Here is a 15,604-nt window from a genome sequence, read left to right as displayed (position 1 = left end):
GTGCCGCCTGCTGCTCTATTTGCTGAGACCTAAGGAGACTCCGTTGCAGATTGAACAGACCTAAGGCAGAAGTTTCCATAGCTGGTGTTCAGGAACGGGGTATGGGGCCCTCCTTCAAGGGGCCCTGGGTTGTGCATCTCCAGCCGGGACCTTTGTGCCTCTCTCCTGCCCTGAGGTCGGAAGGTGGGACTCTGAGTTCCAACCCCTCCAATCAATTGGTTGGTTCCCCTAGCAGCCAGCCCCCATTTCCTCCCCCATCCTGTCACTTCATTAACATAAACTCAAATAGGGTTACTGGGATTTATTATGAAAAGCAAAAGAGGCTCATCGTTCCCCTACCACTTGGGAAATTCCAAGAGTTGGGTTTCTTTTAATAAATTAATTTATTTTATTTTTGGCTGTGTTGGATCTTCGTTGCTACGCCCGGGCTTTCTCTAGTTGCGGTGAGCGGGGGCGGGCTTCTCACTGTGGTGGCTTCTCTTGCTGTGGAGCACGGACTCTAGGCACGCAGGCTTCAGTAGTTGTGGCACGTGGGCTCAGTAGTTGTGGCGCACGGGCTTAGTTTCTCCGCGGCATGTGAGATCTTCCCAGATCAGGGATCGAACCCGCGTCCCCTGCATCGGCAGGCAGACTCTCAACCACTGCGCCACCAGGGAAGCCCCCCCAAGAGTTTTTAAAAGCTCTGTGACCAGGACAGGTTGGTGGGGACAGATGGTGAGGTGGGTTTATATTGTCCAGGAGGCTGTTGGATGCACAGGAAGGAAGCTGGGGAGACACCTGAGAACCAACCTGCCCCAGATGACAGGTGAAACTGTCAGGTGTATACAGTCAGTGCAGAGGACAAGGCTTAGGATAGAGCCCTGGCAACACCCTTGTTTGTACAGACACCAACGGAGGGAAAAAAAAAAAAAAGGCCTATTAATGAAGGAGGCTGGGAAGGAGAGTCAGGAGAAGGAGGAAAAGCAGAAATGCATGGTGTCCCAGAAGGAAACCCAGAGAAGGGGGGCCGGCCATGTTGAGTGCTGCCTAAAGGTTGAGTAGGACGGGGACAGGCAGGTGACTGTTGGATTGTTCAACATGGAAGTCTCTGGAGACCCAAAAAGACTGTGGCTATGGGGTGCAAGCAGTGGGTAGATCTCCAGGGAGAAGTGTTCCTGGGAAGGATGGTAGGAAAACAAGGCAGTAACTGAGGGGGGTGTGGACTGTGGGTTGCGATTCAACTCTGTGGCCCCGGCATCTCCCAGCAGATTATCAGGCCCACACAGCAAAATGTTTGCAGAGTGAATGAATGAATGAATGAAACAGAAATAGAGTGAGAGAGAGGTGTAAAGGTAAACTGAAGACTACAGAAAAAAAGATTCTGTCATCCAAGTCAGCTTTGAAAATTCCTTCTTTTTTTTTTTTCTGCAGTACGCGGGCCTCTCACTGTTGTGGCCTCTCCCATTGGCTCCGGACGCGCAGGCTCAGCGGCCACAGCTCACGGGCCCAGCCGCTCCGCGGCATGTGGGATCTTCCCAGACCGGGGCACAAACCCGTGTCCCCTGAGTCAGCAGGAGGACTCTCAACCACTGCGCCACCAGGGAAGTCCCCCATCCATCTTTTGTTGCCTTGTTCAAGGACCCCAAGAGGAAGTGGTAGGTAGACATTTAGCTTCCTCCCAGCCCCACTTTTTTAAAAATTTATTTTATTTATTTATTTTTGTCTGCGTTGGGTCTTCTTCGCTGCGCGCGGGCTTTCTCTAGTTGCGGTGAGTGGGGGCTACTCTTGGTTACGGTGCACAGGCTTCTCATTGCAGTGGCTTCTCTTGTTGTGGAGCACGGGCTCTAGGCGCGTGGGCTTCAGTAGTTGTGGCACGTGGGCTCAGTAGTTGTGGCTCGCGGGCTCTAGAGCACAGACTCAGTAGTTGTGGTGCACGGGCTTAGTTGCTCCGCGGCATGTGGGATCTTCCCGGACCAGGGCTCGAACCCGTGTCCCCTGCACTGGCAGGCGGACTCTCAACCACTGCGCCACCAGGGAAGCCCTCAGTTAGTCATTCTTTTGCTCATTCACATATTTGGATAATGATTAACAATACAAGTTCTGGAGCCAGTCTGCCTCCGTTCAAACTCCAGTTCTGCCTCTTACCAGCTGTGTGACTTTGGGCAAGCAGCTCCACCTAGCTGTGTCTCAGTTTCCACACCTGTGATGGTATCCATGCCCTGAGACATCACCCCACGTGTTGGGATGCCTGAGTTGTCTTTAGGGAATGGGCTTCATGGTGAGCTTATGATGACGCCCAAGAGGAAAGCATGAGATACAGGGACTTGAGCGCTCCAGGGGCTCCCTGGATGAGGTGCCAAAGGTGCTCAGAGCTTTTTCGGAAAGCAGGACGTCTGTCCTCTGAGTCTCCAGCTACAAAAAGGGATTGACTTTATCCAGAAGCCACAAGCCGCAAGTCTGCGTGTCAAAAGAGAACCGCTAAGCAGTCATTCCCCACCCCCACTCCCTGCCGCCCCGGGCAATCACTAGCCTGCTTTCTGTCTCCACCGATTGGCCTTTTCCGGATATTTCATATAAATGGGATCATACGGTGTGTGGGCCTTTATGACGGGCTTCTTTCACTCCGCACAGTGTTCTCAAGGTCCGTCCACGTGTAGCACACATCAGTACTTTGTTCCTTTTGTAGCTGAATAATACTCCATAGCATGGACAGACCGCCTTTTATTTGTCCATTCATCATCTGATGCACATCAGTTTAACGGGTATGGGGTCTCCTTTGGGGGTGACGAACATGTTCTGGAATTAGTCGGTGGTGATGGTAGCATAACACTGTGAGTGCAGTGGAATTCTCGGCGTTGTAGACTTTAAAATGGTTCGAAGGCTGGATTTTATGTTATATCAATTTTACTTCCAAAAAAAATAAAAAGATAAGAGGAGAAAGAGAGGGATGCTGTCCTGAGTCTCTTTCACTCTCCCTCTCTCTGTTTCCTGTCCCCTGTCTCTCTTTCTCAGTGGACGGCCCTATGCAAACAACTTTCATGGAGTTAGATAAATCGACCTCCTAAGACCTGTGCTCTGAATTTAAAAACTTCAATTAGAGCCAAGCTTCCTTGGACCCAGTTTGGAAGCTCCTCTGTCTCCCCTATTTTGTTTTTGGCTTTTTTTTTTGCGGTACGCGGGCCTCTCACTGTTGTGGCCTCTCCCGTTGCGGAGCACAGGCTCCGGACGCGCAGGCCCAGCGGCCATGTGGGATCTTCCCGGACCGGGGCACGAACCCACGCCCCCTGCATCGGCAGGCGGACTCTCAACCACTGCGCCACCAGGGAAGCCCTGTCTCCCCTATTTTGAAAGCTCTTCCCTTTCCTCCTCTTCTGTCTCAGGCTCTCTCTGCCCTTGGTTTCCTTGACTCTCTCACTTCCACCCTGTTGCCCCTTCCATGAAACACTCAGGGAGGAGTCCAGGTATCTACCTGCCCCACTCTCCCTGAGGCTTCATTACAGGAGTTGGGGAAGATCCCAGATCACCTTGCGTCATTGGCCTCAGGGCTGCTGGCTAGTTTGCAGAGGAGGGGAGAAGGAGAGGGCCTGGGTCTTCCCTCCAGAGCCATACTAGGGCCCCCGCCCCCCTCCATTTAACTGTAAATCTCACTAATTGTCATTAGCCAAGAAGAGTTTCTACCTGATTAGAGGGTGTCCCGCCCCATGTCTACCTTGTCTCCTTCTCTCAACCCGTAAATCGCATGAGCTGGGACAGAGTTAAAAGTTGTATCAGCTGCTGGTCTGGGACAGACAGACGGAAGGAAGAAGACAGGTGGTGCAGCATGACAGGTGGCTGAGAGACCAGGTGAACAGCAGGAGAGTTGCCTGATAGGGTGGCTGGCAGATGAAGAGACAAGCAGGCAGGGGGCCAGACAGATAGCAGAGAGACCGACAGGCTGAGATTGCAATGGTCACATGGAGGAACCGGCAGGCGGAGAAGCAAGGTGAGCAGGGGGCAGGCCAACACCAGTGAGGGGGTAACGCTCGGGGGATGGGGACAGAGAGGAATGGGCCTGTGGACCATCCCCTCCTCGTGGAATTGCTGGTGGAAGGGGAGGAGAAAGGGAGGGTCCACTTGACAGGGAAAAGGAGGGTCCAGTTGCCATCTCTGAGATGCCTCACCTTTTCCCCAGAACCTGGAAGTGGACCACCATGGTGTCCAGCACCTTTTTTCTCCTGTGTTTGATTGGTGAGTTCCCCAGAAGGCAAGGAACCCTCACGAGGATGCCTGGCACTGAGGAGGGGAGGGAGGCTGGCTGACTCTATGCCTCCATTCACCTCCATCTCCAGGGGTCCTATGCACCTCGCTCTCCCTGTATCTTCCGATCCATCTCCCCTCTGTCTCTCCCTGTCACTATGTCTCTGTCCTTTCTCTCTCTGAATCTCTGTTTCGCTTATCTTTAAGCATCTCTCTCTCTTCCTCTTTGTGTCCTTTGGGTGTTTCATTGTGTCTTTATGTATCACTGGGTCTGTGTCTCCCTGCCTGTGACTCTCTCTCTCTCTCTCTCTCTCTCTCTCTCTCTCCCTCTCTTGGTTTCTTTCTCTTGCCTCTTTTTTGTTCTTTCTGTATCTCTCTTTCTATCTGGTCCACAGTCTCTAGGTTCCTGACTCTGTCTCTCTGGCCCATGCCACTGTCCTCAGGGCTCAGCCACGAGGGCTCACAGAAGGTTTTTAAAGGCACGGAGTGTATCCCTCACTCTCAGCTTTGGCAGGAGGGGCTGTTTGAAGGTACACAGCTGCGCTGTGGGGGAGTCCTCATCGACCGCAGGTGGGTTCTCACAGCTGCTCGCTGCAGCAACAGGTAAGCCCCCCACTTGGGTCCCTGCCTACTCAGGGTGGGAAGGGAGGGTGATGGGGAGGGTAGCGCTGGGGGCAGGGGGCTCACAGGAGTAAGGAGATGGTCCTGCAACAAGAGGGTCTGAGGTCAGACAAGAAGTAGGACTTCTTCACAATGGGCCTGGGGTGGACCTGGGTGGGGATCGGTGGGGTGGAGGTCAGGGGAGGGCCCTGGAATCTGCCCCCCCCCAATGTTCCCTCATGTCCCCATTCCTTCCCATATGGTGTCATCAGTTCAGCATCTCCTGACCCAGTCTGAGCTGGGGACCCACGTCTGACCCAAACTCTTTCTGCAGCTTCAGAGTTACATCTGGTGCCTCTCTGGGCCTCAGTGGTCCCATCTGTAAAATGAGGTCAGAGGTTACATCTGGCGCCTCTCTGGGCCTCAGTCATCCCATCTGTAAAATGAGGCCAAAGGTTACATCTGGCGCCTCTCTGGGCCTCAGTGGTCCCATCTGTAAACTGAGGTCAGAGGTTACATCTGGCACCTCTCTGGGCCTCAGTGGTCCCATCTGTAAAATGAGGTCAGAGGTTACATCTGGCGCCTCTCTGGGCCTCAGTTTTCCCATCTGTAAAATGAGGGGATTGGGATTTGTAGGTCTGATGCTCTGGATTTATTTTCTTTTTCCAAAAGGGAAGTTTCAGACATGGAGAGACAGAGATATTTGGGGACAGGGAGGGACACCAGCAGGACAGAGTCCACTCATTATTCCCCCATTCGTTTAGTTGACAGTGTTGATGGCCCAGGCCACCCGCTGGGTGGTGGGAACAGGGCAGTGAATAGGACTAATGGATGTCCCTGCCCCCACGGCCATCACCAGCTAAGAGAATCAGAAAGTGACACACATGCGGTAGCATGGAGAGGAGCAATAGGACCAACACTAGAAACGGAAAGATGGCGATGGAAATAGAGACCAAGAGGTGGGAAGAGACTAAGAGAATGAGAGCAAGGGAATGAACAACCATCAAGGTGCGGAGCAGCAGAGAGAGGCAGGCGGGTCTGGGAGCCCCAGGCCAGCCCACCCTGCCCCTGCTGAGCCTCTGTGACCCCCAGCAGGTACTGGCTGAGCCTGGGGGAACACAGCCTCAGCCAGATGGACTGGACCAAGCAGATCCGGCACAGTGGCCTCTCCGTGACCCACCCTGGCTACCAGGCAGCCCTGCAGAACCAAGACAATGACCTCCGGCTTCTGCAACTGGGCATCCCTGTTCTCTTGACCCGCAGCATCCAGCCGTTGCCCCTGCCCACGACCTGTGCAGTGGCTGGCACCAGGTGCCACATCTCGGGCTGGGGCACCACCAACCACACAAGGAGTAAGGGGGTGCTGGGGTCAGGGGTCACGATTGGCAAAAGTTTGCGGCATAGGGTGAGAGGTCAGGAGTCATGCCATCTCAGAGGAAGGATGGGTAAAGTGTCACACATCAGGATTCATGCTTTAGGGTCTGAGATCATGGTGCGTAGGGGTCTTGGGAGTTAAAGAGGTTAAGTGGTTGCATATGGAGTTAGGAGTCATGGGTCAGGGATGTGGTTAGAGGTCAGAGTGATGTTATCAGACTGGACGGAGCAAAAGACATATGTAAATAGGCTCTTGGGGTCATGGGTCAGGTACTCTGATGTTAGTCATTGTAGAGTTGAGGTCATGGGATCCAGATGTTGGCCACAATCCGAGGACGGAAATTGGGATTCGATCAAGGATCACTGGTCTGGGACTGGAAGCCACAGGGCTTGGTGTGTGGAGGTAGAGGTTAGGGGTCATGGAGTCTGGAGTCAAACAAACTAGGATCAGAGGTCACTTTGGAGGATTCCGAGCTGAGGTTGGAGGTGAAGGTGAAGACAAGGAACATGGGGCCAAGAGACAGAGAGAAGACATGAGGCCAAGTTGGGATCAAAGGGCAATAAGATTGAAGGTCAAAGGTCACAGTAGCTGGGATTGAAGGAGAAAGCCAGGTCTGGATTCACTGTATCTGAGTCGTAAGCTGAAGGTCAGGGAGACGGGGCCAATGAATTGAAATCAAGAGCTACTGTGTAATCAAGTCATAATCTGAAATTTAGAGCTTGGAGGATTGTAGTGGAGGTCATAGGGAGGGGGTGGGGTATAGACTTGTATTGGGTTTCCTTGAGAAGAGGGATGTGGCCTCTTTGGGGAGATGAGGGAAGCTTTGGGGGATCCTGCAGCATCCACCTTCCATCCCCAGACCAGTTGTCAGACCGACTCCAATGCCTTAACCTCTCTATCGTCTCTAACGCCACCTGCCGGGCAGCGTTCCCCGGGAGAATCACGGACAACATGGTGTGTGCTGGCGGCATCGCTGGGGAGGATGCCTGCCAGGTGAGCGACTGCAGGCAACATCCGGGACAGAAAGTAGGGGAGGGAGAATTGGGGAGGTGGGGAAGGGGGAGAAGGTAAGTCAGGGAAAGGAGATGGGGAGATAGATAAGGTCAGAAAGAAGGGGAGGCACAGGATGCGGGAGGGAGAGCCAGGGAGTGGAGGACAGAGAGAGGGAGGGCAGAAACGGAGAAGGAAAGATGGGTGGGGCACAAAGGGAGGGAGAGGAAGAGACAAAGACAGACGATGGGGGAGGGAAAGAGGCAGCCGGCATTTGGAGCTCAGGCAGGTAGCCGGCTGTCTCTCCAGTTCCGAGTCTTCCCCATACCATCCAGTTGGTGCTGGCCCAATTAAGAGCGAGAGATTCCAGGATGGAGGAGGAAAGGGGACTGGAGGACTCTCTCACCCTGTAATTCTGCTACCTTATCCTCTCGGTCCTTCACAGAGGAGGCTGCCCCTCCCTACTGGCCAGGGCCCCAGCCACTGTCTTGGAGAGAACTCTTAAGGAGTCCCGTCCTCCTTCGCTGGGATTGGTCACTGGTGCCTGTGCTCTCTTCCCCCATTGGTCAGAGCCTACCCATTGTCCTTGAGGGAACGCTCTACCCAGCATAGAGCCCCGCCCTCCTTCCTTGGCGTTGGCCCCTAGGGACAGTGTGTTCTCTATTAGTCATTGCTGTTGTCCTCTGGGAACTTGTGTGTTCTTTTTTCTCTGCTGACGAGGCTTGGAGCCACGGTCCTCAAGGCCCAGGAATGGGCGAGGGGGCAGGAGGCTGTGGAGAGGAAAACTGGAAAAGGATTTCTTCCATATTCAGATCATGCTCCTTCTCCTCTGCCTTCCAGAGTGACTCTGGGGGTCCCCTAGTATGCGGAGGAGTCCTTCAGGGTCTGGTGTCCTGGGGATCCGTGGAGCCTTGTGGGCAAGAAGGAATCCCAGGGGTCTACACCAATATTTGCAAATACGTGGACTGGATCTGGAGGGTCATGAGGAACAACTGACCTGCTCCCTCCACCTTCATGCCTCAGCTTGGGGGCCACTCTGACCCTCAGAGCGCCAATACCTCCTCCATCATCACCCCCAGCTCCCACTCTTCTTGGACTGGGGATCTTCTTCCTGGAACTCCAACTCTAGCCAGCCCTTCAAAGACCCATGGTCGGGGGAGGAGGGGCTGTGTCTGTCTGTTTGGTCCCCCTGCTGGTTGAGATTGGAGGGAGAGTTGCCCTCCATCAGTTGCCCTACCCACAGGTGTAGAAATAGAGATCAGAGAGGGTGAGGGTTTTCCCTCAGGGACCACACAGGAATGGACTAGAGAAAGTTACTTATAACAGTAAAAATAATTAAGGCCATTTTTCTCCATCTGCCGCAACAGGAACACTGCCTAGAGCTTATAAGCCGAAATGGGGGAGGGGTGTGTGTGGACAGGATTGTTGGCTGCAAAATACCAAACGAAAACTGCAAAATCAAAATCCACCACCATTTAATTGTGTCTATAAAACGTAACCTTCTTCCAACTAGCCAACTGCAACTTGGCTCAGCTGGAGTTGAGCACGTATTCTACTTAATGCGGGGTGCGGGTTTGCTTTAATACATCTGCGGTGATGGAGGGTGGGGAGCAGCCTTGGAAAGCAAGAGGACCCAGCCTAGGTCTAAAAATAGTTCTGCCCACCTCTCAGCTTCTGTCTTCACAGCCTCTCCAGGAGTTGGAAAGAGAATTTCTTCTCCGCAATGAATGGAAGGGAAATTTGAGGTGGGAGAGGGTGAGGGGTGACTGTGGCAGCTGTGGGAGCATTTGCTGATTGCCTATTGTACTTGGCTCTCCTGGAGTCATCATCCCAACCCCCTGAGGCAGGGCTGTCACCCCCATCTCACAGATGAAGAAACTGAGCCTCGCCGGGGTGGAGTCTCTCGTCCCACATCACTGTGGTAGGAAGAGGCAGTGCCGGGATCTGGGGCCAGGGCTGGCTGCTGTGAGAACCCAGGCCTACCCCGTAGTCTTTTTTTTTTTTTTAAGTGGTACGTGGGCCTCTCACTGTTGTGGCCTCTCCCGTTGTGGAGCACAGGCTCCGGACGCGCAGGCTCAGCGGCCATGGCTCACGGGCCCAGCCGCTCCGCGGCATGTGGGATCCTCCCGGACCGGGGCACGAACCCGTGTCCCCTGCATCGGCAGGCGGACTCTCAACCACTGTGCCACCAGGGAAGCCCCTACCCCGTAGTCTTGCTTCACATGTCGTTAGGGGAGAGAGGAGGGTGAGACGGAGAACTAACTGATAAACAAGCTGGGAGAAGTAGGGATCGTCACTTGAGTTCTGAAGACGAGGAAATTGAGTTGGCTCAGATTTGAGAAGTCATCGGACCTACGTCACAGAGCAAGTAAATGCCACAGTGGGATTCTGAGGACCCTGGGTTCCTGGCAGCCTAAGAGGCTGGCAGATGGGAGTGGAGGGAAGGGTCGGCAGAGAAGTAAAGCCCCAGAGGAGTTCTGGGGGTTGTGGTACCTGCCCAGGGCTGACTTCCCTTTCCTGGGCCTTGAATCTCACAGGCCCCAACTTGCCTTCCCCACCCTCCTGCCTGCCCCTTCGGCTGGCAGCAGCCCCACCTGTGTGACGTCCCAGTCCCCCCACCCCGCTCCTTGGAATGATGAAGGGAGGGGCCAGAAGGGGCCAGGGTCCCACCTGGGCTCGGGCTGTGGGGAGGGAGGGGCTGGGAGATGAGGATGGAGAGGGATTTAGACACAGAAATGGAGGGAGGGAGAGAAAGAGACAGGGATGGAGGCAGGCAGAGACAGAGACACAAAGAAAGATATAAAGCATTAGAGGAGATGTGCAGAGAGACACGGGGAGAGAAGAACAGAGTTAGACAAAGAGAAAAAGGCCCAGAGACACATAGGTACAGAAAGAAAAATGACACACACATACATACACACAAAGAATTACAGAAATGTGGGAGAGGTAAAGAGAGACAGGGAAGGATGCAGACCGACGGACGGACACAGAGGTGTGGGGAAACAGAGAAGCAGAGAGAAGAGGGGCTTGGGGAGGTGACAGTGACAGGTGGGCAGCACCTCCAAGGCCCAGGGCTGGACTGGGGAGGGCTCCCACACACCCCGCCCCCAGGGCAGTAAGGCAGGGTTGGGAAGCCCAGTCATCCTGGGCCTGTGGGGGAGGGGGTGAGTGGTGAGGGGGCACCCCTGCCTGCTCGCCTTCCTGGTGCCTCCCGCTCCGAGACCCAGCCTGCCGCGTCTGCCACCACTGCCAGGCCCCCAGAGCTCCAGCCCCAGAGCCCGTGAGTCCAGAAGGGAAGGGAGGGCTCCCCTCCAGGCACCTGCCCTGCCGAGTGTGCCAGGCCTCTGCCCCAGCATCATTTCTCCTTCTGCTCTGTACTTCTTGGGGTGGGGGGGATTGTGTCTCTCTGCCTTGATCTGCATCTCCAGCAGCTGCCCCCCAACCTCAGTGTCCTGCAACCCCACCTTCGGTCACTGAGTCCAACCCTCCAGCCCCACTCCCGCTGGCCAGGGCAGCTAAGGGCACTGGCCCTTCCAGTGATCAGCCCTTCTCTGCCTCACTGTTCTTCAAAGGGGCAGGGGTTCAGCAGGGTGGGGGCCAGAATGATGTCCCAGGCCGAGCCACCTACTGTACCCCAGGTAGCCTTCAAAGGGCTCATATCACCCTGGCGTGGTTACTGAACGGAGCCTGGTTCCCTTTATCCTCCCACCCCAAGCTGCTGGGCCCCAGGTCTCAGGTGGGTAAGAAGGAAAACATTTTCCAAACCACCTACGAGGTCCGGTGGCTGATTTAAACGGAGCCAGCCTGTCGCTTGCCCTGGGCAATGCCTTCCCAGCAACTTGGGTATGAGAGGCTCTAACTGGGATTAGGCCCCTGCAAGGCCACTCTCCATACCAAAGATTTATTTTAAAAGTTTGGAGGTTGGGATGCTGTGCGAGCCAAGGGATTCCTCACACCTGGTTGTTTCTCCCTGGGGGGAGCCGGAGCAGGCATGGGGGAGAGAGAGGGCGTGAACCAGCCCTAAATCTCCCCATGGAGTGATTTGGTCCCTTGTCCCTCCTTGTTCCCAGAAGAACCTGGGGCCTGCCCCGCCCCGCTCCAGGCCATGATGATTCTGCAATTAATCATGTTTGCTCTGGTGACAGGTACGGTGGAGATGGGGATGGGCAGGGGTCTCCCTCTCCAATCTCTAGGATTCCCAACCCTCTATGTCTAGACAATGACGGGGCTGATATTAAAAATATAGAACAACCATAGGGCATCTTAATGGATATATGAGCCATAACAAGGTCCTGGATGCCCCTTGCCTTCCAAAGGTGTAATCTCTTTAGAGCTAGAATGGGGAGAGGTCCAAGAGGGTCCCAGAGGAGGGACCGGGGCAGCTGGGGTGGTGTGGGAGACATTCAAAGAGCTCAGGAAAGTGGCTACTGACCGACGGGTGTGGAAGGATTTCAATCATTTAATACCCAGCCTGTCCATTCAGTGCGTCCCCATAGGACACCAGGCTATGGTCCTCCCCCCCGCCGCCCCATTTCTGGGAGTCGTCTCATGGCCGAGCCCCCTCTTTTGCCCTCACCCTCTCTAGGACATGTAGGGGGAGAGACCAGGATCAATAAAGGATATGAGTGCTCTCCTCATTCCCAGCCGCCCTGGCAGGCGGCTTTGTTCCAGAAGACACAGCTGCTCTGTGGGGCAACCCTCATCGCCCTCAAATGGCTACTGACGGCAGCCCACTGCCACAGGCCATGAGTGCGGGGGGCAGGGGCGGGGCTGGGAGGGGGCTGGAGATGGAGAGGTGGATAGAGAAGGGCTTGGGGATGGGGAGAATGTGTATGGGGCGGGGAAAGTGGGGTCAGAGACGGGCACTGATGATGGGGATTGGGTTGGGATTGAAGATGGAAGGATGAATGATGTTGGAACTGGCATGGTGTTGGGAATGGGGTTGGATGCTGGGCTGGGGATAAGGTTTTGGTGGGAGATGGGGATGAGTTTGGAAGTGGAGCTATGTTTCTTCATTCTCTTCATCTCGCCCCTTCCCCCCCACACACAATGTCACTCTCCACTTCCTGTCTCTCCTTCCCCTTCCATCTCTGACCACCATCTCTCTCACTTCAACTGATATGTAGCTCATCTGGGAGAACACAACCTCCAGTGACGGGACGGCTGTGAGCGCACCCGGGCAACCACTGAGTCCTTCCCCCACCCAGACTTCAACAGTAGCCTGCCCAACAAAGCCCACTGCGATGACATCACGCTGCTGAACATGGTGGCCCCAGCCTTCGTCATCTGGGCCGTGCGACCCACAGGGTGTCATCACACTGTGTTACTGCTGGCACCCGCTGCCTCATTTCCGACTGGGGCACCACGTCCAGCCCCCAGTGTAGGGGCTCCAGAGAGGAGCATGATGGGGTGTGGGGTGGGGGAAGGTGTTTACGATTGTGGAAGGAAATAGGGAACCAGAGGAACCTTCAAAGATGAGATTCATAGTGATACAAGAGGGTGCTACCTGGAGGTGTCAATAGTGGGATAAGTTGAAAGGAAGAGTGGAAAAGTAAGGGCTGGGAAGGGCAGAGACAAAAGTTTGGGCCTTGGATTCAGGCAGACATGATGTGCAATTTCAGATCCACAACCTGCTAGTTGTAGGTCCTTAGGCAAGTCTCTGAACCTTGGTTTTCTTCTCTATAAAATGAGAATAATCACATCCACCTACTAGAGCAGGATTAGACATAATGTTTATAGAGCAATTGACGTAAAGAGTTTAACTTGATAGCGTTACTGTTGCTATGGTTACAAGCAGAGAGGTAGTTGACTGCAAACAAGAAGGACAGGAACTGGATTCAGAGCAAGGTCCCTGGTTCTCTGCTGGGTTCAGAGCAAGCCCTGCAGTGTGGGGAAGGGGAACAAAGGGATCTAATTTTCTGTACCCCCTCATGTCATTTCTACAGTGCACCTCCCCCATACCTAGCGATGTACCAACATGACCATCATCGAGCACAAGGAGTGCGAGGACGCCTACCCTGGGGACATCACAGACACCATGGGATGTACCAGCGTTCGAGAAGAGGGCAAGGACTCCTGCCAGCTCAGAGGGCAGGGCTTGGGTCTCCAGTCACATTTCCATTCCCATCTCCAACCTCAACCATGTCTTCATCTACATCCACAATCTCATCCCCAACCTCAACGCCACTTCCCCCTGCAACCCCCAAATCCACCTCCACTCCCAGGTCCCATTTCTAACATAAACACAATTCCCAGCTCCATTCCCAGTCCCACCCCTATTTCCGACCCTAACCATCCCCAAATCAATTTTCGACCCTAACCCCATCTTTGTTCTCACCCATAACTCTAACCTCACCCTCAATCCCATTGCCAACCCCATTTCAACCTCCACCTCACTGTCAACACAATTCCCCCCCTCCTCCCTAACACCATGTCCACCCCTGTCCCCTCTCCTGAGGCCTCCCCTCCTCTCTGACTGGTTCTCTTCCTCCCCATCTCCAGGGTGATTCTGGGGGCCCACTGGTCTATAATGGGTCTCTTCAAGGCATCATCTCCTGGGGCCAGGATCCATGTGCTGTCAGCAGAAAGCCCAGGGTTTACACAAAGGTCTGCAACATGTGGTCCGGATCCAGAAGACTATAGAGAACAATTAGCCAGGACCAGCTCATCACGGCCCAATCCCCTGATCCCTGCTCGGTGCTGCGGTACCTGTTCATTCTGTTAATAATGAAGCCTGAGCCAGGACCCCTTTATATACTTTTCTGGGGGCCTTCTTGACTATGAGAGATGCTGTACCTTAATAATCAATTTGGAGTTTGGGGTTAGGAGACCTGGGTTCTCCTCCTGCCTCATACTAACTTGTGACTCTGGGAGTGAAAATAGTTGTTTGGTTCACTGTTGTACCTGCAGTCTCAAACACAATTCCTGGCACACACCAAGGTTTCAGTAAATATTTACTAAACAAATGAATCTTTTGAATGCTTACTACGTGCCAGACCCTGGTCCAAGGGCTTTGAAATGTATCGACTGACGTAATCTTCACAAAACCCTACAAGGCTGATACTATTATTATTATACCCATTTTGCAGCTGAGGAAACTGAGGCACAGAGAAACGAAGTCACCCGTTCACGATCACAGAGCCAGCAAGTAGAAGAGCAAGGAATCTGAAGCAAGGTGATTTCTTAACTGACAAGCAATACTACCTTGATTAAGGCTCCATTCCCTGGGACTTCCCTGGTGGCGCAGTGGTTAAGAATCTGTCTGCCAACGCAGGGGGTATGGATTCAAGCCTGGGTTCGAGCCCTGGTGTAATGAGGACCCAACGCAGCCAAAAATAAATAATTTAAAAAAAAAAAAAACTCCTTTCCTTATCTGTAAAATCGTGCATGCAAAAGTATGATAGTACACAAAGTCAGTCAGCCTGCACATAGCTAAGACCCAATAAAAGGGAGCTATCATTGTTTTCTTTCCAACCTCTGCAATAGGTAATAGGTAGTTCATCGAGACCTGAGCAGGTCAGTACAGTAGCCACTAACCATACATGGCTATTTAAATTAAAACTGCCCAAAGTCAGAAATGTAATTCTTCATCTAGAGGGGTGGGATAGGGAGGGTGGGAGGGAGACGCAAGAGGGAATGGCTATGGGGATATATGTATACGTATAGCCGATTCACTTTGTTATACAGTAGAAACTAACACACCATTGTAAAGTAACTAAACTCCAATAACGATGTTAAAAAAATTTTTTTTAATTTTTAATTAAAAAAATAAATGTAATTCCTCAGTTGCACTCGCCACATATCAAAAGCTCTCTAGCCACAGGTGGCTGGTGGCTACCGCGTTGGATAGCACAAACGGAGCACTTCCATCACGGCGGAAAGTTCAACTGAACGGCGCTGTGCTGGACAACCTCTAGAGTTAACTGACTTCTCACTGGAGAAGATGCTTCACAAATAGTCCAGAACTCGGGGTCTCTTCTGATGTTCTGCTCACCTTGCAGGGGAGGTAGTGGGCATGAGCAGTTAAGAGCCCAGAGCTGGAACTGGGCGTCTGGGTTGTTAAATGGAGTTGCTGTGTGACCTCCTGTGAGTCACTGCCCTCTCTGAGCCTCCCATTCCTCACCTGAAATGAGGGAGCTGGCTGAAGTGACACTGATGCCCCTTGTAGCTTTTGGTCTCCTGTGATTCACGGGCCTGTGTGTCACCTGGAGACATGAAGAGGGCAGGAAGTATGTGAAGTGACCACACATGGGCTAGTTGCTGGGACACACGACGCTGCTCTGGCCGTGGATGAGGGCTCAAGCACAGAGCGTCCCTCTGGGTCTGCATCTTCCTCTTCCCTCTCTGTGTTTTCTTTCCCTCGTTTGTGTGCATCTCTTGTTCCTACTCTTTCCTTCGATCTATCTTATCTCTCTGCCTCCCTCT

The 15,604-nt window shown here is 53.5% G+C and overlaps 1 protein-coding gene and 1 pseudogene across 3 annotated transcripts; both read left to right on the top strand.

The window, feature by feature from the left end:
- The first annotated feature begins 3,293 nt into the window (after positions 1–3,293).
- On the top strand, positions 3,294–9,257 carry LOC113605655 (kallikrein-12). 3 transcript variants are annotated; one of them, XM_027079169.1, is made up of 6 exons: positions 3,294–3,961; positions 4,151–4,206; positions 4,659–4,818; positions 5,908–6,167; positions 7,050–7,183; positions 8,867–9,257. In XM_027079169.1, exons 1-6 carry the CDS (start codon positions 3,933–3,935, stop codon positions 8,972–8,974), a joined length of 747 nt encoding a protein of 248 aa, XP_026934970.1. In that variant the 5' UTR covers positions 3,294–3,932; the 3' UTR covers positions 8,975–9,257. The 3 variants fall into 3 exon arrangements, with proteins under 3 accessions (XP_026934970.1, XP_026934969.1, XP_026934972.1); XM_027079168.1 differs by lacking the exon at positions 8,867–9,257 and adding an exon at positions 8,021–8,341; XM_027079171.1 differs by lacking the exon at positions 8,867–9,257 and adding an exon at positions 7,626–8,138.
- A 26-nt stretch (positions 9,258–9,283) lies between these two features.
- Positions 9,284–14,794, top strand: LOC113605673 (kallikrein-11-like; annotated as a pseudogene).
- The last annotated feature ends 810 nt before the right edge of the window (positions 14,795–15,604 follow it).

This window comes from Aethalodelphis obliquidens, unplaced genomic scaffold (genome assembly GCF_003676395.1).
Source record: "Aethalodelphis obliquidens isolate GAN/ISIS:26980383/991018 unplaced genomic scaffold, ASM367639v1 scaffold43, whole genome shotgun sequence".
Classification (NCBI taxonomy): Eukaryota; Metazoa; Chordata; class Mammalia; order Artiodactyla; family Delphinidae; genus Aethalodelphis; species Aethalodelphis obliquidens.
This window is presented reverse-complemented; position numbering and strand designations above follow the sequence as displayed.